The 18,890-nt window shown below is 50.8% G+C and overlaps 2 protein-coding genes across 6 annotated transcripts in view; one reads left to right on the top strand and one right to left on the bottom strand.

The window, feature by feature from the left end:
- Positions 1-114, top strand: part of Samhd1 (SAM and HD domain containing deoxynucleoside triphosphate triphosphohydrolase 1) — a 43,873-nt gene extending 43,759 nt beyond the window's left edge. Inside the window, exon 16 of the mRNA XM_042694292.1 lies at positions 22-114. Within this exon, the coding sequence (XP_042550226.1) occupies positions 22-114 (93 nt within the window). The remainder of the gene's footprint in view (positions 1-21) is intronic.
- On the bottom strand, positions 44-13,767 carry Tldc2 (TBC/LysM-associated domain containing 2). 5 transcript variants are annotated; one of them, XM_042694298.1, is made up of 7 exons: positions 13,588-13,761; positions 10,031-10,090; positions 8,427-8,594; positions 7,816-7,968; positions 2,947-3,042; positions 1,375-1,448; positions 44-127 (listed from the first exon to the last, which is right to left on the bottom strand). In XM_042694298.1, exons 2-7 carry the CDS (start codon positions 10,061-10,063, stop codon positions 88-90), a joined length of 564 nt encoding a protein of 187 aa, XP_042550232.1. In that variant the 5' UTR covers positions 10,064-10,090; positions 13,588-13,761; the 3' UTR covers positions 44-87. The 5 variants fall into 5 exon arrangements, with proteins under 5 accessions (XP_042550232.1, XP_042550230.1, XP_042550229.1 ...); XM_042694296.1 differs by having other exon boundaries at positions 83-218; XM_042694295.1 differs by lacking the exon at positions 44-127 and having other exon boundaries at positions 1,014-1,448; positions 10,031-10,128; positions 13,700-13,741.
- Between the last annotated feature and the right edge of the window lie 5,123 nt (positions 13,768-18,890).

Genomic DNA, 18,890 nt, shown 5'->3' with positions numbered 1-18,890 from the left:
TTCTTCGTCGTCTTGTTTCAGATGAGCATGGCTGCTCAAGCAGGCAGGCCTGACGGCACCCTGGAGTCTGTCTCCCAAGCTGTCAGCTCAGAACCCAGGCCTCCAGCTCCTTGATGCAGAACTGCTCCTGCCGGGCCAGCACCTCATTGTTGAAGGTCGCACACGGGTGGCTTCCCCCATGATACAAGTCTCCGTCTAACCACAGCCCAAACTGGCCACTGAGGAGAAGAGGAAGTCTTGTGGCTCCCACCCTGAGCAGCCCTGGGCTGCCCGTCAGGTAGCCTGGATTTCCTCATCATTCCTTAAGCTAATATGCCCTACATTTGGAGGACTCCACAGGCTGTGGACTCAAAGCCCAGTTTGGGAACATCTGGAACATACTAATTCCCAAATTTCATAGAAAACCGAGGAGGGAACCAGGAAATCAGTTATTACACATCAGGCATGGCCACCCTGCCAGGCGCCTCTCAACAGAGGCTGCTCAGGCAGCTGGGAAAACAGAATTCTTGGGCTTGCACCTGTGCCCTCAGGGTATGACTTAATGTTCCTGGATTTGAAGGTCATGCCAGGGATAAGAATAAGTGTATGTGTGTGTGTGTGTGCGTGCTGGCACTAGGGCTTGAACTCAGCCTGGGCACTGTCTCTGAGCTGCTTTGCTCAAAGCTAGTGCTTTACCAATGCAGCCACAGCTCCACTTCCAGCTTTTTTTTTTTGCTGGTTACTTAGAAATAAGAGTCTCATGGACTCTTTTGCCAGAGCTAGTTTTGAACCACGATCCTCAGATCTCAGCCTCCTGAGTAGTGAGGATTTACAGGCATAAGCACTGACACCTGGCTTCAGACTCTTTTTTTTGTCTGTCCTGGGGCTTGAACTTGGGGCCTAGGCGCTGTCCTCGAGCTTCTTTGGCTCAAGGCTGGCTAGCACTCTACCATTTGAACCACAGTACCACTTCCAGCCTTTTCTATTTATGTGGTACTGAGGAATTGAACCCAGGACTTCGTGCATGCTAGGCAAGCACTCTACCACTAAACTACATTCCCAGCCCCAGACTTTTTTTTTTAACTTTCCATATACACAGAGGCCAAGCTGGGCAGATGCCTCCTCTAATGCAGTTTCCTGGAGGAAGGCTGCTGGGTGCGTCTCTAGCTTCATCTCACCACATCAGTTCAAACTAAGCCATGGCCAGCCATAAAGCCTTTGGTTAGGGAAGTTCAGGCAGTCTTTCTTCTCAGCCCTAGGCTGGGCCTAGGGTTCTCAGGGTTGGAGGAAGAACTGGGCTGAGATGCTGGCCTAAAGGCAAACTGCCAGCCTCCCTTTCCACCCAGACCAGCCATACCCACTGGGGATAAAACCCAGGAGGACAGAGATACGCACCTGCTGCTGCCCATCATCAGTAAATCCAAATCCCCTTTGACAAAGAAGGAGTTGCTTCCAGTCCACTTGAAGACCTTAGAGTACAAGAGAAAGGCTCCGTGTCGCTGCCAGTAACGTCCCCTGCAGTCTGACATTGAGCCGCTAGGTGGCAGCGTTGTACAGGGAACGACCAGAGCCCCGGAGAACAACAGGAAGGCTGGACCTTTGAGATTGGCTTGTGGCCCTTGAGATTTCTTTAGTCTCCATGGAGCTCACAGCCTCTCAGTGCCCTCTGGAAACCTTGGAGACTTCCTGCTTCCACAGTTGGAGACAGGAGAAGAGTCCAGGTCAGGAGTTGGGATGGATGCTGCCATTAAGTTCCCATCCTTCCCAGGATGTCACCAAGCCGGCCTGCCTCCAATGTCAGCTCTAAGGATCTTCCCAACTTCCATCATCCCTGTCCTGCCGGTCCCCTCCCCGCTTGCCCTCATCCACCTCTTGCCTGGACCACAGCCTCCCAGCTGGTCTTGCTCCCACTGTCTGCCTTGCCCATCTCCATACTGTGACACAGTGACTATTCCAACCCCAGGTCACTGTCAGTCTTCTCCCTAAGGCCTCCCATGGCTCCATACAAGAGGGATACAGTCCAGTCCTTAGGCAGCCCTAGCGCACCTGCCTGCACTCATTCCTACTTTTCTCTCTGCGCTCTCCTCCAACTTACAGCACTTGAGATGCACTGGCCTTTCTATCCCTGGGACACCTGACTCCTTCCTGCCTCAGGACCTTTTCACTTACTGACACCCCTGCCCCGCAAGGCCACTTCTTACCTGTTGGTCCCAGTGTCACCCCAGAGAGATTTCCGAGTCTCCTTGTCTAATGAGCCTCTTCCTTTCTACCTTCAGAGGGTTTCTGGTCTAGGACTTGTCTCCCTCTCCAGGGATGTGTAGGAGTCCCTACAGTCTATTTCACTGTCCCTCTCTGCCATCTGTACCCCGTTCTCTCACACACTGCTCAAGCTGTCTCTGTCCTTGGGGAGACCTTTCCTCCATCAAGTTCCTCTTTCTCTCCTCCCCCTGGGGCTTCCTTTGCTCCCATCCAGCCTCAGTTCTGCAGCCCTTGTCCTGCTCTGCCTCTGCTCACCCAGCTCGGTGGACGCTGGGGCCCCGAGCCCTCCTGGCTGAGGAGCTATGATGCAGAATGTGGTGTGGAAATGGCTGCCTTGAAACACACAAGCCTGGTCCTGGCCCAGCTGTCCTGCTCCACCAAGCATCTGAGACTTCCTGTCCCACAGTGCGGGGACCATGTGACATCTCTCACACTCTGTGTTTGGTAAGATGCCACTGGACATGTCCTCCTGGCGGCTTGCCCTGGGAGTGTCCTGTGCTTGGACCATCGTGTCTTTCCAGTCTGCATCTAAGAAGAACATCCCTCCCCTTCTCAGCCAGGGACATCTAAAGATGGCAGCCATGGCACTGGGGTGCTCAGCCCTGATGTAGTCCCTGTGCAGAGATGTGTTGTGACCTGAGGCGCTGTCCCTGTGCAGAGATGTGTTGTGACCCGAGGCAGCTGTATCCCGCCCCCCCCCCACCTCACCTTCAGCTGTGGGGAGAAGGTGAAGAGGAATGTCTCCCCCGTGCCGTAGAAGCCTTTGCTGAGCCGGAGCGTGGAGGAGGAGAAGGCGCCAAACATCTACAAAGCACACGCGATGTGGATTTCTGGGAAGCCAGTGGTGCTCTCCAGGCTCCCAGATGTTGCCTGCAGCCTGGAGGGCAGAGCCAGGGACAGGCAACCTCTCCCTCCCCCCCCCCCCCCCCCACCCACCACCACCGCGGTCCTCCAGCCGGGGCCCTCACCCTCTTCTTCATTCCCAAACACCAAACAACATTTGCAATATACAAGCAATCCTAGAAAAATTAGAGGCTGTAGACAAGCAGGAAGAAAGCCAACTAAAACCATAAAACCATCTTCTTCTTGAAGATGACTTTTTTTTTATGGTACTGGCATTAGAATTCAAGGCCTCACAGTTGCTAGGGAGGTGCTTTGCCACTTGAGCCATGTGTTCCCCAAAGTCAAGATGATTTCCTATGGTATCTTGGCTACCGCCCTGGTGAGAAAAGCAGTCTTTTCTTGTCTTTTCATTCTTTCTTTTTTTTTTTTTGTGGGTCGTGGGGCCTGAACTCTGGGCCTGGGCGCTGTCCCTTAGCTCTTCAGCTCAAGGCTAGTGCTCTACCACTTGAGCTACAGCGCCACTTCCAACTTTTTCTGCTTATGTAGGGCTGAGGAATCAAACCCAGAATCTCATACATGCAAGGCAAGCGCTCTACCACTGAGCCACCTTCCTAGTCCAAAAGCTGTCTTTTCTATCAAGGTAGGTTGCTTAAAAATTCTTGCTTTGGCTGGGTGCCAGTCACTCATGCCTATAATCCTACTCAGAAGGCTGTGATCTGAGGATAGCAGTTCAAAACCAGCCCAAGCAGGAAAGTCCATGAGGCTCTTAGCTCCAACACATTACCAAAAATAAGGGGGAGAGGGAGTGGAGCTGTGGCACAAATGGTAGAGTTCTAGCTTTGAACCAAAGAAGCTCAGAAACAGTGCCCAGGCCCTGTCTTCAGTGCGATAGCTTGGTTTTTGTTGATTGTTCTGCTAAGACAATATCAGCAAGTACAGAAAAGGGCAAGAGGAAATGTTTTGGGATAAGGAAGAGTTTTTGAAACAAAGTTTTGTCTTAACTGGTTGTTCCAAAATGGAAGAGTAATTAAGACATACCTCAGATTGTTTTGAGATTGCTCATGCACTTTTAATCTTACCTCAAAGGTTTTTTTTGTTTGTTTGTTTCTTTCATTTGTCAGTCATTGAGCTTGAACTCAGGGCCTAGGCATTGTCCCTGAGCTTTTTCCACTCAAGGCTGGAGCTCTACCACTTTGAGCCAGTTTTGGTTTTCTGGTGGTTAATTGGAGATAAGTCTCACAGACTCTTGCCCAGGCTGACTTTGAACCATAATTTCTCAGATCTCAGCCTCCTGATAGCTTACAGTCATGGGCCACAGGTGCCTGGCTTATCTCAGTCTTTTAGTGGTCACTTTATGTAAATACATCTTACCCTCTTCAAATTAGCCAATCTGAGCAGATTGTATTCAGCCAATCCGAGCAGAGGGGTGGAGCCTGCTGTATTCAGGTTTAAAAAGGGAGCCCCCTGCCTGCTCGGGGTGCTTGCTAGGCAGATTTTTGGCTGATGGCACAAGCTTCTGCAGAAATAAAGTTTACCTTGCCAAGTTCCTTTCCAATTGATATCTGTCCTTTAATGTCCTTATTCTTTTTTTTTTGGTTGGTCGTGGGGCTTGAACTCTGGGCCTACACGCTGTCCCTCAGCTCTTCAGCTCAAGGTGAGCACTCTACTGCTTGAGCCACAGCGCCATTTCCAGTTTTCTGAGTGGTTTATTGGAGATCAGAGTCTCACAGATTTTCTTGTCTGGGCTGGCTTTGAACTGTGATCCTCAGATCTCAGCCTCCTGAGCAGATAGGATTACAGGTGTGAGCCACCCTCACACTCCAACATCCCCAGCCATTTCTAACATCATCTGGCATCCTAATACCATTGTTCAGATTTTTCCTCAGAGAGCCTCTGGAAACATCTGGGACTTTATTTGTTTATGCCAATACAGGGACTTGAACTCAGGTTCACTTGCTCTGTCTTTGCTTTCTTGCTTACTGCTGTCACTTCAACCATGCCTTTAGCCTGGCTCTTTTGCTAGTTAAGTGAAAATGGAGCCTCTGAACTTGGATCTCAGCCTCCTGAGTAGCTTTGGATTATAGGCCTAAGCCACTGGTTTTAAACATGCTTTAGAAGCTGCTTCCTCTCACTTTTTTTTTTTTTTTGGTTAGTCATGGGACTTGAACTCAAAGCCTGGATGCTATCTCTGAGCTCTTTTGCTCAAGGTAAGTGCTCTACTACTTTGAGCTACAGTGCCACGTCTGGTTTTCTGGTGCTTAATGGTAGATAAGAGTCTCATGGACTTTCCTGCCCCAGTGTGATCCTCAGATCTCAGCCTTTTGAGTAGCTAGGATTACAGGCATGAGCTAGGGTTACAGGGATGAGCCACCAGTGGCTTTGATTTGTTTGTTTGTGATAGGGTCTGGCTATACAGCCCAGGCTGGCCTCAAACTTACTATGCTGTCTGAGCCTCCCAGTGCTGGAGTTACACGCATGCACCACACACCCCAGCTTCCCTCATTTTTCTTGATCAATTTCAAACATATAGTTCAAAGCACAGATTCACTGCCCATGCACTCAGCAGCTGTGGAGCCATGTGCTCTGTGCTGGTTCTCTCTATGTATTTCTCTGACCTATTTGAAAGCAAGCAGCTGATTTGATGACCCTTCATCTCTGAACAGTTTAGCTCTTACGAATGAGAATATTCTCTAATGTAAGCACTATAGGAACCACCACCAGAGTCCATGGTCTTATCTAGTTCTCAGCCCATTGCCATGTCCCCCAGCTATCCTGGGAATGCTGTTCATACTCTGTGTTAAAGAGGAAAGCTAGGAAGCCAGTTACTGGTGGCTCATGCCTGTCATCCTTGCTACTCAAGAGGCTGAGATCTGAGAGAGAAAAGCTAGGGGTCCACATCAGGTTCCTTGCCTACCTCATATTTTACTAACTGGCTTTGCCATCTTCCCCCTGTGGGAAGACGGACTGTGGATCTTCAGCATGATAAACAGTGCCGAGCAGCACAGGTGAGATCACTGTGGGGACTGAGGGCCTTGGGGAGCAGCCTTTGGGGGTTATATTAAAAGAAGCTCCCTCTTGGTCAGTTGTGTTCTACCAGAGGGGGCTCTGAGGGAAGAGTGAGCTTCCAGGCCTCTTCCATGGCATTTTGAGACAGCACTCCTATATCTGGGGTCTCTGAGCTCCCTCCCAGCTTGAACATGTTCCTTCCACACACTGGCATCAGAAACCAGCTCCCACAGCTTCTGCCTAGAGAGCCATGCCTGGGCTTCAGGCATAGCTGTCATAAGGTGGTTGTTTTCTGTTTAGTTTTGTTTTCAGTATTAGGGTTTCAACTCAAGATCTCAAACTTGGTTGGTAGCTGTTCAAATACTCGAGCTATGGTCCCAGTCCTCAGAATTCTTCTTGTAAGCTGGGCGCAGGTGGCTCACACCTGTAATCCTAGCTACTCAGGAGGCTGAGATCTGAGGATCACCGTTCAAAGCCAGCCCGGGCAGGAACGTCCATGAGACTCTTATCTCCAATTAACCACCAGAACATTGGAAGTGGTGCTGTGGCTCAAGTAGAGCACTCACCTTGAGCTGAAGAGCTGAGGGACAGCACCCAGGCCGAGTTCAAGCTCTACAACCAACAGACAAAAATAAAAAACAACAACAACAACAAAAAAAAAATTCCTCTTGTAAAATAGTGGAGCTGCCTGTGGCTTCCTCTGCCAATCTGCTTCCCTTCTTACCCACTGCATTCTATTTTTCTCCCACCAGTGTGGGGGATGATTTCAGAACACATACTGATCGCTGAAGTGCAGATCACCTGTTTAAAATACCTCCAGAAGAGCTGGGTATGGCATACACCTGTAATCCCAGCACTTGGGATGCTGAGGCAGGAGGACCTTGAATTCAAAGTCAGCCTGACTCAAAACAACACAGCAGCAACAACAACAAGTGAACAAAAATCCCTCTATAGTTCTTGTGCTTTCCAAGGGTAAGGTGGCAGGTTGCTTGTTTAGCATACATTAGTTGTCATTTCCATACATGTAAACAATGTATCCTAATCAAACTCACTCCTAGCACCCTTTCCCCCTCCCCTTCTTAAAACACTTTCCACAGGTTTCATTCATTGTTCTATTTTCATAATGCAAAAAAAACTGTGGTGCATAATCCTAGCTGCTTGGGAGGCTGAGATCTGAGGATCATGGTTGAAAGCCAGCCTAGGCAGAAAAGTCCATGAGACTCATCTCCAATAAACTACTCAGAAAAAGCCATAAATAGAGTTGTGGCTCAAGTGGTAGAGTGCTAGCCTTGAGCAAAAGAAGCTTAATGACAGCGTCTAGGCCCAGAATTCAAGCCCCATGACTAACAAACAAAAACGCTCTTTGGTCCATATTCATCCTCATTCGCCCTCTCTACTAGCCTCCCTTCCTACTGGAACCGACCCTCCCCCTTCAAAGCAGTTAAGGGTTCAGTTTTCCCTTTGTACTAAATAGCATTTTGCTAAATGCTTCACACACACACACACACACACACACGCAGACCTCAGCTCCCAGAAGCTGGGTCACTATCTAGGTTGGTCTTGTTCTATTACACATAGGGAACACATGAACACAGGAATGCATGAGCACCAGGCTCCGGTAGTGCAGTGTCAGTGCCTGTCTGTGGTTGTGACTTGGTCTGTAGCCTCTGCCTTCCTCCCCTGGCACCGGTCTGGCTGCGAGTGCAGAGCTCCAGCGCAGCGGCTCACCTGCCCATCCTGGTCCCTGAGCAGCAGCAGCACCGGCCCACTGTGGCCCTCCATCTGCCGGTACAGGCTCCGAAGACTGAAACCGTCCCTTGATGTGCAGAAAACCAGGTTCCAGGGGCTGCCAGCGACTCTTGGGGGTAGATGGAAGCTGAGCTGGAGGCAGGGGTGGAGGTTAGTGAGGGGATCACTTGCCTGTGTCCAGCAGCAATAGCCCATTTTACAGATGAGGAGAACTGAGGCTCAGGAAGGTAGAGAAGAAGTGGCAGAGACAGGAATCCAACCCAGAATGGGTCTCAGGACTCTCCCCTTGCTCACCAGCTTCCCAGAGGCCAGAGAATAGAAAAAATGCTGAGCCCCTTTTCTGGGCGCCCACCTCCTCACACCCCCAGCCCAGCTCTGGCTCTAGATCCCCTGGGCTCTCACTTTTGTCCTCAAACCCTAGCCCAGTGCAGATGGCATTATGCTGCTGGGCCAGATGACCAGGAAGGACAGGGAAGTCACAGGGGACACTGAGCTGGGGACAGAGCAACTATGACCCGGTGCCCCTGGGTGTGGCTAGTGTAGAGAAGAGACTCAGGGCTAAAGTCTTGGCACGTGGGCAGGGCCCGAACCTGCCTAATCTCTGAGGCACCCAGGACCTGGCTGGTTTCTGTCAGCTGAGGCTCCATGGGGTCTGCAGGCCCAGGGCTGGGGGCTGCCTCTGCTTCCTCCTTCTCGTCTTCCTCCTCCTCCTCCCTCTCGCTCTCTTCCCCAGACAGGGCATCCTCCATGTGAGTGGGCTGCAAAAACACAGAGATGTCTGGTGGGTTGGGGGACAGATCGAAACCATCTCACAAAACCCCAAAGTCTCTGTCCAGGCACCTGAAAGTCCAGCCCAGGCCGGGGTAGCTGCAAAGTTCCCAAGCTAGTCACAGACAGGACTCTGTCCTGCCCACAGCCTGCTTTCTCCTAGCCCCTGCCAGCTAAAGAAAGGGCTGGGGAGGAACCTCCTCCCCTGGGCCCCATCCTGCCCCTCAAAGTGCTCCACCCACCGCGCTACTCAGGTGGGGTGCTGCGCTCTGCTCACTTGCAGTCTGTGCCTGTTGGCTCTGCGCCTAGGTTAAGGTACCAGGTGTCACGCTCTAAGCTGGGCACCAGGCAGGGCAGAAGGCAGCCCAGGCCTCGACGCTGCAGCCGTGTATCAGTACATGACATAATGACAATAGCAATCCCCCGACGCTGTGGAACTCCATGAGCAGGCGTGTGTGCAGTGGTAGAGCTCCTAATTCTCCCCAGAATCCTAAGTTGGGATTCTTTTGTTTTGCTGTGCCAGTTCTGGGGCTTGAACTCAGGGCCTGAGCACCATCCCTGAGCTGCTTTTTACTCAAGGCTAGTGCTCTACTACTTGAGCCACAGCACCATTTCCAGTTTTCTTTAGTTGTCGAGTAGAGAGGAGAGTCTCAGACTTTCCTGCCTGGGCTGGTTTCAAACCATGTTCCTCAGGCTCCTGAGTAGCTAGGAGGATGGGTGTGAGACAGGATCCTCCTGATTTCTCCACTATCCAGGGAAGCTGGCCTTCCGCCAGTGGACAGTGCATGTGGTCAAAGGTGAGGCTGTCTGTTCAGATTGTATGCTGGCTTGAAATAGAGTTGTGTAGGCAAATCCATGTGAGGAGGTGTGTACTTCAGTATAAATTTGCCTGCTACATGTGTGTTGGGCAATATATGTGTATCAGTGGGCATGAGTGCTGTGTGGCCACTCACCTAAACTTCTACCATGTATCAGGGTGTGTGTGTGTGTGTGTGTGTGTGTGTGTGTGTGTGTGTGTGTGAGTTCACAGGTGAGTACACATATGTACAATGCCCCCAATGACTTCAGGCTCCTCGCAGGAAGGAGAGAGCTCTCTGAGCAAGAGAAACACATGGAGCCCCTTTTCTGGCCTCCTCTATTTCCCAATTCAGATCTAAGGAGGGGCGCTCTCTGGAGGACCCTCTGGCAGGGACACAGACAATAGCTTGTCTCCTCCCCCACCCCACCCCCCTGAAGGAGCGCGGGGCCAGAGCCTCAAGCCCCAGGTTCCCGAGCTAGTCTTTGCTCTAAACTCCTGGCCAACAGGGAGGAACTTTTGAGGGCAAAGCCCCCTCCCACCTCCACCCTAGCCCATTTCCCTTCTTGCTAGAGATCAGGGTCTCCCTCACTTCCAGATCTCACCAGAGCTGTACCCCTTGCCCCTTACCAGCCGAGTGTACTGCCAGCGGGTCCCTTTCATTCTCTACACGGGAGCTGTTCTCCTGACCTGTGGAAGGAAGTACCAAGACCAGACCTGGGTGAGACCTGGAGATGAGAGGGAGGACCCTGGGCACACCCACTGGCTGGCGCTGTGCCCACCCAGCTGCCCTTCGCTCCCTCGCTCCTGTCACCCGAGGCCAAGTGTCCACTGGGTGGGGTATGTGAGCAACTCAGCATTCAAGGCCTGGCTTGCTTTCAGGGTCTAACACATGTGAGCCGCACATTGTCAATCTAGCTGTGATTTCTTGTCAACACCAGGTCCTGTGGCAGGCTGGCACAGAGACTGAGGCCCTTTAGAAACATGCCTAAGGCCCCAGGTGAGGTTTAGGAATCTCTGATTTCCAGTATGACTGTGGATAAGCCTATTCACACCCTGGGCCTCCGTTTCCCCACATGGGACATCTAACATGTGGACTAGATAATCTCAGCAGTCCTTCCATAACTGATAACATGCCAGGCCCCTCCCAAACGGATGAGTGAGGTGTGAGAGAAAGTGTGTGCCCAGACCCAAAGAACAGAACTCTTAAAAAGAAATATGGGGGCTGGGAAGGTGGCTCAGTGGTAGAGCGCTTGCCTAGCATGCATGAGGCCCTGGGTTCGATTCCTCAGCACCACATACACAGAAAAAGAAAGCCAGAAGTAGCACTGTGGCTCAAATGATAGAGTGCTAGCCTTGAGCAAAAGAAACTTAGGGACAGTGTCCAGGTGCGAAGTTCAAGCCCTAGGACTGACAAAAAAAATTAAAATTAAAAAAGAAATAAATATGATATATTCAGGCACCGGTGGCTCATGCCTATAACCCTAGCTGCACAGGAGGCTGAGATCCTCAGATCTCATGGTTCAAAGCCAGCCAGGGAAGGAAAGTCCATGAGATCCTTACCTCCAATTAACCATGAGAAAACTAGAAGTGACACTGTGGCTCAAAGTGGTAGAGTGCTAGGCAAGCACTCATGAAGCCCCGGGTTCGATTCATCAGGACCATATAAACAGAAAAGGCCAGAAGTGGTGCTGTGGCTCGAGTGGTAGAGTGCTAGCCTTGAGCAGAGAGGCTCAGGGACAGTGCCCAGACCCTGAGTTCAAGCCCTAGGACTGGCAAAAAAAAAAATGTTCAGGGATAGCGCTCCCAGGCCTTGAGTTCAAGACTGACTAAAAAGAAAACAAAGAAAGAAAGAAAGGAAGGAAGGAAGGAAGGAAGGAAGGAAGAAAAGAAAGGAAGGAAGGTAGCTCAAAATAGTTCATCTCAACGTTAAAGAAAAATGAATTTGTGGGGCTGGGAAGGTGGCTCAGTGGTAGAGCACTTGCCTTGCATGCCTGAGGCCCTGGGTTCGATTCCCCAGCACCACATAAGCAAAAAGAAAAAAAGCCGGAAATGGCACTATGGCTCAAGTGGTAGAGTGCTAGCCTTGAGCTGAAGAGCTGAGGGACAGTGCCCAGGCCCAGAGTTCAGGCCCCATGACCGGACCCAAAAAAAAGAAAGAAAGAAAGAAAGGAAGGAAACAAAAAAAGAAAAATGAATTTGTCAGGTGAAGAAAGAAAGGAAGGAAGGAAGGAAGGAAACAAAAAAAGAAAAATGAATTTGTCAGGTGAAGAAAGAAAGGAAGGAAGGAAGGAAGGAAACAAAAAAAGAAAAATGAATTTGTCAGGTGCTGGTGGCTTACACCTGTAATCCTACCTACTCAGGAGGCTGAGATCTGAGGATCACAGTTCAAAACCAGACCAGGGAGAACTTCCATGAGACTTTTTTTTTTGTCAGTTGTAGAGCTTGAACTCTGGGCCTGAGTGCTGTCCCTCAGCTCTTCAGCTCAAGGCTAGTACCACTTGAACCACAGCACCACTTCCAGTTTTCTGGTGATTTATTGGAGATAAGAGTCTCACAGAGTTTCCTGCCCAGGCTGGCTTTGAAGTACAATCCTCAGATCTCAGCCTCCTGAGCAGCTAGTATTATAGGTGTGAGCCAACAGCGCCCGACTTCCACGAGACTCCTATCTCCAATTAACCACCAGAAAACCAGAAGTGGTGCTTTGGCTCCAGTGGTAGAGTGCTCACCTTGAGCTGAAGAGCTGAGGGACAGCGCAGCGCCCAGGCCCAGAGTTCAAGACCCATTTCAGACAAAAAAAAAAAAGAATGACAGGAGAGTAAAACTTGCTCTGTTGGGGACTGGGTATGAGTGGGAGGTAGAGGAGGAAAAGGAGAGGGTGAATGAGGGTGAACATGAGCTAAGTACTTCATATGCATGCATAAAAACAGAACACTGAACGTCGTTAAAATTATTTTAAGAAGGTGGGAGGATTCTGGGGAGTGAAAGAGGCGGTGAGGTTAATGGGGTACAATTATGCACGTATAGAAACATCACAGGGAAACCTCCCTTGTTCAACTAGTTAATATGTGTTGACCAAAAAAAAATTTTTAAAAAATCCCCAGAAAAAAAAATTCCACAATTTTTGAAAGGGGAAATGTAGTTCAGTGGTAGAACATTTGGTTAGCATGTGTAAGGTCCTGATTTTAACCTCCAGCACCAAAAAAGAAATAAGGGAAGAAAAAGGAAAGGAAGGAAGGAAGGAAGGAAGGGAAGGAGGAAAGAAGGAAGGGAAGGAGGAAAGAAGGAAGGGAAGGAGGAAAAAAGGGAAGAAAAGAAAAGGACTTGGGGATGTGGCTCAAGTGGCAAAATACCAGTCTTAAAAGCCCAATCACCAGTGTGGGAAATAAAAATCAAAGAGTAAGTGAAAATAATGTCTGCAGGATTAGGATGCTACGTAGGCCTCTGCTCCTCTATGAGACACCACAGCCTGGGGTGGGGTGTTTAGTGCTAATTACTGTTTCCTCCACTCCCACCCCCTCCCCAGCTGCATCTTGAGAGAAGGAGGGTGGGCTGAATTCCTGATGGGAGCCTTCAGCCTCCACCTGGTCAGACCACGTTTATTTATTTTTAATTAATTTCCTTTATTGTTATTACAGAGGCGATGTACAGAGGGATTACAATTACATGAGTCAGGTAATGAGTACATTTCCTTTCGTACAGTATCTAGGGTTCCCTCGCTCTCTCCCAGTCCCTCCCTCCTGTCTCCACCCATGAGCTGTACAGTTCACTTTCCTCAATGCCCAGTGAGCTCCATTGTTGCACTTTTTTGCCCTTTTCCCCTCAAATTCTGTGCCCTCCACTCACCTCCCTGAGGACATACATGTGAGGGAATACGTCATACATAAAGTAGATAGAATCATCAAAAACTAAAACAACAATAAAAAAGAACTCTCTTGTTTCTATCTTGGAGTTTGTTTCAGTATGTCTATTATTTTATATAAATACAAAGAGGCACTTAGGCACTGCACCGATGTGTTTCTCTCTTTAGAGTATCCTCTTTTGGTCTCCCTAGAATTCGGTATAATCTGTCATATCCCCGTTCATTTTAGATCTAATTTCCGCATATCAGCAGGCCATGTTTATAAGGTAGGGAGCTGAGAGGGACAAGGAAAAGAGAAGAAGCATGGAGGAGGGAAGGGACTCACCCCACCAAGCGCTGGGCCCTGGTGGCTCCTGTGGCTCTCCAGGGGATCCTTCCTCAGTGTACCTTCTTGGTCCCCCAGCCAGCAGGTCACACCCAGAACCAACTCTACGCACCTGGCCATCCAAAACAGCTTTCACTCCCAACTCTCGTCCTCAGCAGCTGTCCAGCCCCTCTGTCTGGCTCTGGCTCTGACTCTGGCTCCAGGCCCTCTTCTCTGGCTCTTATACCTGCCCAGAGGCGGCGGAACCTGGCCCTGTGCCAGGCCAGTGCCAGCTGGGAGGAGCTGTCGGTGGTTATCACACAGCAGAAACTTAAATCCCACAAACACACACAAACACGACCTTGTTACCCCTCTGCTCTCCAGCTTTGTCTCCATCTGTCCAAAGAGGTGAGGAGTACTGGGCTCCTTGTCTCCCACCCGGAGTTTCTCACTAGCTCTCAGGTGCCCCCTGCTGCCCACCATTGAGATTACACTTTGTGACCTGTCATGAGAAAAGGCATGCTGAGCTTCCCCGACCATCATGCCATGCCATAGGGAGCCCCAGCTTGGGCTTGCCCCCACCAGCTTCCTGGCTCTCCCTGGGGGATAATCATGGGAAAGACCAGGGGCTGGCACAGGGTCTTGCTCCATTAGAGGGGCTACTTCGCTGTCCCTTGCTCACAGTAGGATCTTAATGACAACTGTGTTGTTGACTTGTAAAGCTGCAAGAGCCTTCAGCCAGCCCTTCAGAAATTGGCCTCCAGGAAGGGGAGCGCATTTTTTTTTTTTTTTTTGGTTGGTTGTGGGGCTTGAAGTCTGGGCTTGAGCACTGTCCCTGAGCAATTTAGCTCAAGGTGAGTGCTCTACCACTTGAACCACGCGCCACTTCTGGTTTTCTGGTGGTTAATTGGATAAAAGAGTCTCATGAGCCGGGCGCTGGTGGCTCATGCCTGTAATCCTAGCTACTCAGGAGGCTGAGATCTGAGGATCGCGGTTCAAAGCCAGCCCGGGCAGGAAAGACCGTGAGACTCCTATCTCCAATAAACCACCAGAAAACCGGAAGTGGCGCTGTAGCTCAAGTGGTAGAGTGCTCGCCTTGAGCTGAAGAGCTGAGGGACAGCGCCCAGGCCCAGAGTTCAAGCCCCACGACCGACAAAAAAAAAAAAAGTCTCATGGGTGCTCCTGCTTTGAGCCTCCATCCTCAGATCTCAGCCTCCTGAATAGCTAGGATGACAGGCGTGAGCCACTGGCACCTGGAGGGAGTCCACTTTTGCCTTCTCTTTTCATACCTAGCTCATGGCCAGGTGTCCTGGGACAGTGTCCGCTCCAGGAAGTGTGGGGTGCTCAACAGACTTGTATTATGGGGAAAGCAGGCACATGAAGGGCCCTGTTGTTACCTCAAACACCGTTGTTGCAATGTGTGTTTGAGCTGTAAACGGCCAGGGGTCACACACCTGGCCCCTTCCTGCTGCCCCCCTTCCCTCCCCAATGCCTCTCTCAACCCTATTTCCCATACGTTCAGTACTCTATACCCGACCATTGAGCACTGAGAAGCCAGTGATGTTTGTTTGCCTGGCTGTTTGCTTCTCTGTCCAGGAAAACTCAGCATGAGGCCTGGCCAGGAGCCCTAAGGTGATAGCTGCTAGGGGACTGCAGGCCACAGGTGCCTCTTTCCTCCGGCAGCCTCTACAGAACCACCATAGTTCCCTCTAGGAAATGCTGGGGTCAAACCCAGGGCCTTGCCCATGCCAGGCAAGTGCGCTACCATTGAGCCGCACTCACAGTCCTTCGTGTTTTTGAGAAAGTCTGGTTATATAGCCCAGGCTGGCTTTGAACTGTCATCTTTCTGCCTCAGCCTCCCCAAGTGCTGGGATTACAGAAGTGTATTACTAATCTCAGCATATCCAGGGAATAACTTAAGTGTCCAGTGAGACTGGAAACATAACCTTGGACATTCATCCTGCTTAGAAACATGGGGGGGAGGGATCTCTGACACCCATTGAGTGAAAGAAGTAATATAAAATAGTCTATGCAGTATGGTTTCAGAAGTGTGAAAGAAACTGGAAAACATCCGAGAAAGGTGACTAGAAAGAGACATACCTATCCATGTTCACTGAGCTGACATCTTTTTTTGGTTGTGGGGCTTGAACTCAGGGCCTGGGCCTTTCCCTGAGCTCTTTTGCTCAAGGCTAGCACTCTACTGCTTTAACCCACAGCTCCATTTCCGGTTTTCAGGTGGTTAAATGGAGATAAGAGTCTCATGGACTTTCTTGCTTGGGTTGGCTTCCAACCATGATCCTCAGATCTCAGGCTCTTGAGTAACTAGGATTATAGGCTAGAGGCACTGAAACCCAGCAAGTTTTGTTGTTTTTTTTTTTTGGGTCCAGTCGTGGCGCCTGAACTCTGGGCCTGGGTGCTGTCCCTCAGCTCTTCAGCTCAAGGCTAGCGCTCTACCACTTGAGCCACAGCGCCACTTCCGGCTTTTTTTCTTTTTGCTTATGTGGTGCTGGGGGATCGAACCCAGGGCCTCAGGCATGCAAGGCAAGTGCTCTACCACTGAGCCACCTCCCCAGCCCCCAGCAAGTTTTATGTTTGTTAGAAAAACTAATGACCTCCTCTTGGAGACCTTCCAAGTTAGTCTCCATTTGGTTTCCACATCTTGGTCTATTTAGCAGACCAAATGGTAGAAATGAAACTGATTTTCTACTTGGGTAATCATCACCTTCATTTCTTACAATCTGTTATATAATTCTTACAGTCATTTAATGCTTAATTTCCTCTTGACCAGAGATTTATACATCAAGCCCTGGGTGCCTGAGTTGGATATTTGCAGCCTAGTGGCGCAGCCTATCAAGTCCTGGAATTGGGTGGCCTTGAATTCAAATCTACCACCATCCAAGCTTTATGCCCTCGTCATGCATTCCAGTTACCTATTGCTGTGTAACAAGCTGCTCCTAACCTTGGTGGCAATTTGGGCAGTGTCGGTGAGACAGCTCATTTCTGCTCTTCTTGTCAGCTGGGTGGCTCCAAAGCTGAGGGCTGAGTCATCTGCAGGGTCACTGCCACATGTCTAGTGGCTACAGGGGACCAGAGCTAGAGCTGCTGCTTGGCTAACTCCATGAGGTCTGGGCTTCCTCCCCAGGTAGCTGGGTTACAAGGGTGAGTGGTCAGACAGACAGAAAGCCATATTGCCATGTGCGACTAACTTTGCACATGATGGTGTTGTACTGGTTGGGGCAGTCCAAGAGATCTACTCCAGTTTATGGACAGGGAACAGATGGTTGGACTGGAGAAGTGTTAATAGCATATGGTAAGAAAAACAGCTGGGACAGGATACTTGTGCACTGATTTTTTTGGAAAAGGCAATCCATGATAAGATCTTTGGCGGGGCTGGGAAGGTGGCTCAGTGGTAGAGTGCTTGTCTTGCATGCATGGAGCCCTGGGTTCAATTCCTCAGCACCACATAAGCAGAAAAAGCCGGAAGTGGTGCTGTAGCTCAAGTGGTCGAGCACTACCCTTAAGCTGAAGAGCTGAGGGATAGCGCCCAGGCCCAGAGTTCAGGCCCATGACTGACAAAAAAAAAAAGATCTTTGGCCTCTGAGCTGGGTGGATGTGGTGGTAGACATAGAAAAGCTGTTGTCCCAGCCATTCCAAAGGATTGCTTGAGTCCAAGAGTTCAAGGCCAGCTTGAATAACTTAGTGAGACACAGTCTCAAGATGAAGAAAAAGAAAAAGGGAAGGTAATTGTGAGATTCTTTATTGAAATGCTAAGTATTAAAAAAAATAATAAAGAAAAAAGGTGTGGAGCCAGGGTGGCTCACACTTATAATCCTAGCTACGCAGGAGGCTGAGATCGGAGAATGAAAGTTCAAAACCAGCCTGGGCAGGAAAGTATATGAGTCTCCTATCTGCAATTAACCACCAAAAAACCAGAAGTGGTGCTGTGTGGCTCAAAGTGGTAGAGTGCTATCCTTGAGCAAAAAGAGCTCAGGGACAGCACCTAGGTCCCTGAGTTCAAGCCCCATGATGGACAAAAACAAAACAAAAAAACTGAACGATGTGACATGCTCATATAACATGGACGTGGAAGGGCTGGTGTGGATTTGAATGCCTGGCTCTCACAGGCCAGATAGGAGGGCAACTTGGCAGCTGGGGATGGTCACCCACGTGAATGTAACCAGTTCACAACTCGCAGCAAGTCCTCCGTGGTATTGCTGGTTTCACCTGATCCCTCACTGTGCCCCACCAGATTGTTCCAAGTCTCCCCTGGAGTGGCCACATGGATTCTTGGCTTCTAAACACAAAGACCCTCAGGGCAGGAAGGGCCCTCAACCCCAGCTCCCCAGCAGCCTTGAGTGTGAGAGGGAGAGCTCCTCCCCCTAGAATAAAGACAAAGAAATGGATCTGGTGCTAAGCTCTGTGTGTGTGTGTGTGTGTGTGTGTGTGTGTGTGTAAAGGTGTTGTGTGTCAGATGAAGTAGTGGTGGTGATGGGGAAGGGGGAGGGGAAGGAGGAGGAGGAGGAGGAGGAAGAAAAGAGGCAAAAGGCAAAATACAAAGAGAGGGAAAGAATAGGTAGGAGGGATTTAAAGAGGAAGGAAGAAGCGGCTGCAGTAGGATAAAGGGGGTCATCTGAGGGTGAGTGCCAGCCCAAGGGCTGGCGTCAGTGGGGTGAGAAAGGGGTTACAGGCTGGGGGACGGGAGCTGGGGGGTGGAGTGGGGTGGGGTGGGCCTTGCCCCAGAAAGAAAGAAAGAAAGAAACCACGCCACCAGAGCCCAGGCTTTGGAGGGTGAGGGGTCCTGAGAGGTAGCCCCAGCCAGCATCCACTGGGCCAAAACCCACTAAAGCATTCACAGGCCTGACACCCCATAACGGGTGTTCTCCGTTTACAGGCACTGAGCCTGACGCCGAGGTGGGGGTGCGGGGAGAATGCCTGGGATGGAAAGTCGTCGAGGGGTGCCGAGCCGGGGCGAGCCCCCAGGACCCCCCGCGTCCCCAGGGCAGTGGAAGGGAAGCAGCCCCAGCACGCTCTGGAGGCGCGGGGTTGGGGCGTCGCACCTCGGTTCTCATCTTGGAGGGCGAGCGGATCGCGGGGCCCGCGGAGCCCGGCCTCAGTTTATGCGTCTGCGGGATGGGGTCGCGGGTCCGCGGGGCGAGGCTGAAGGGGGCGGAGTTCGCGCAGGCTCAGCACGGGCGAGGGGCGAGGGGCGAGGGGCTGGGTGTGCATGGATGCTGGCGCCGGAGTCTTGGGGTCCGCCCGGCCTTTGCCGGGGACCCCCTCCTCCTGCCGCCCACCCGGGCCCTCCGGGGACGCCTGGCCCCGCA

This window comes from Dipodomys spectabilis, unplaced genomic scaffold (genome assembly GCF_019054845.1).
Source record: "Dipodomys spectabilis isolate Male_0828 unplaced genomic scaffold, ASM1905484v1 ptg000175l, whole genome shotgun sequence".
NCBI classification, from domain to species: domain Eukaryota; kingdom Metazoa; phylum Chordata; class Mammalia; order Rodentia; family Heteromyidae; genus Dipodomys; species Dipodomys spectabilis.
The sequence above is the reverse complement of the archived record's forward strand: the minus strand, read 5'-3'. Positions and strand labels throughout refer to the sequence as shown.

Excerpts from the sequence above, each read along its gene's own strand:
- Tldc2 (XM_042694294.1), bottom strand. The coding sequence starts at position 10,063 with ATGAAAGGGACCCGCTGGCAGTACACTCGGCTG. Across the intron at positions 7,969-8,426 it reads GTGCCTCAGAGATTAGGCAG|CTCAGCTTCCATCTACCCCC; the intron begins GTTCGGGCCCTG and ends CCCTGCCTCCAG. Across the intron at positions 1,449-2,946 it reads CCTTCTCCCCACAGCTGAAG|GTCTTCAAGTGGACTGGAAG; the intron begins GTGAGGTGGGGG and ends TTGTACTCTAAG.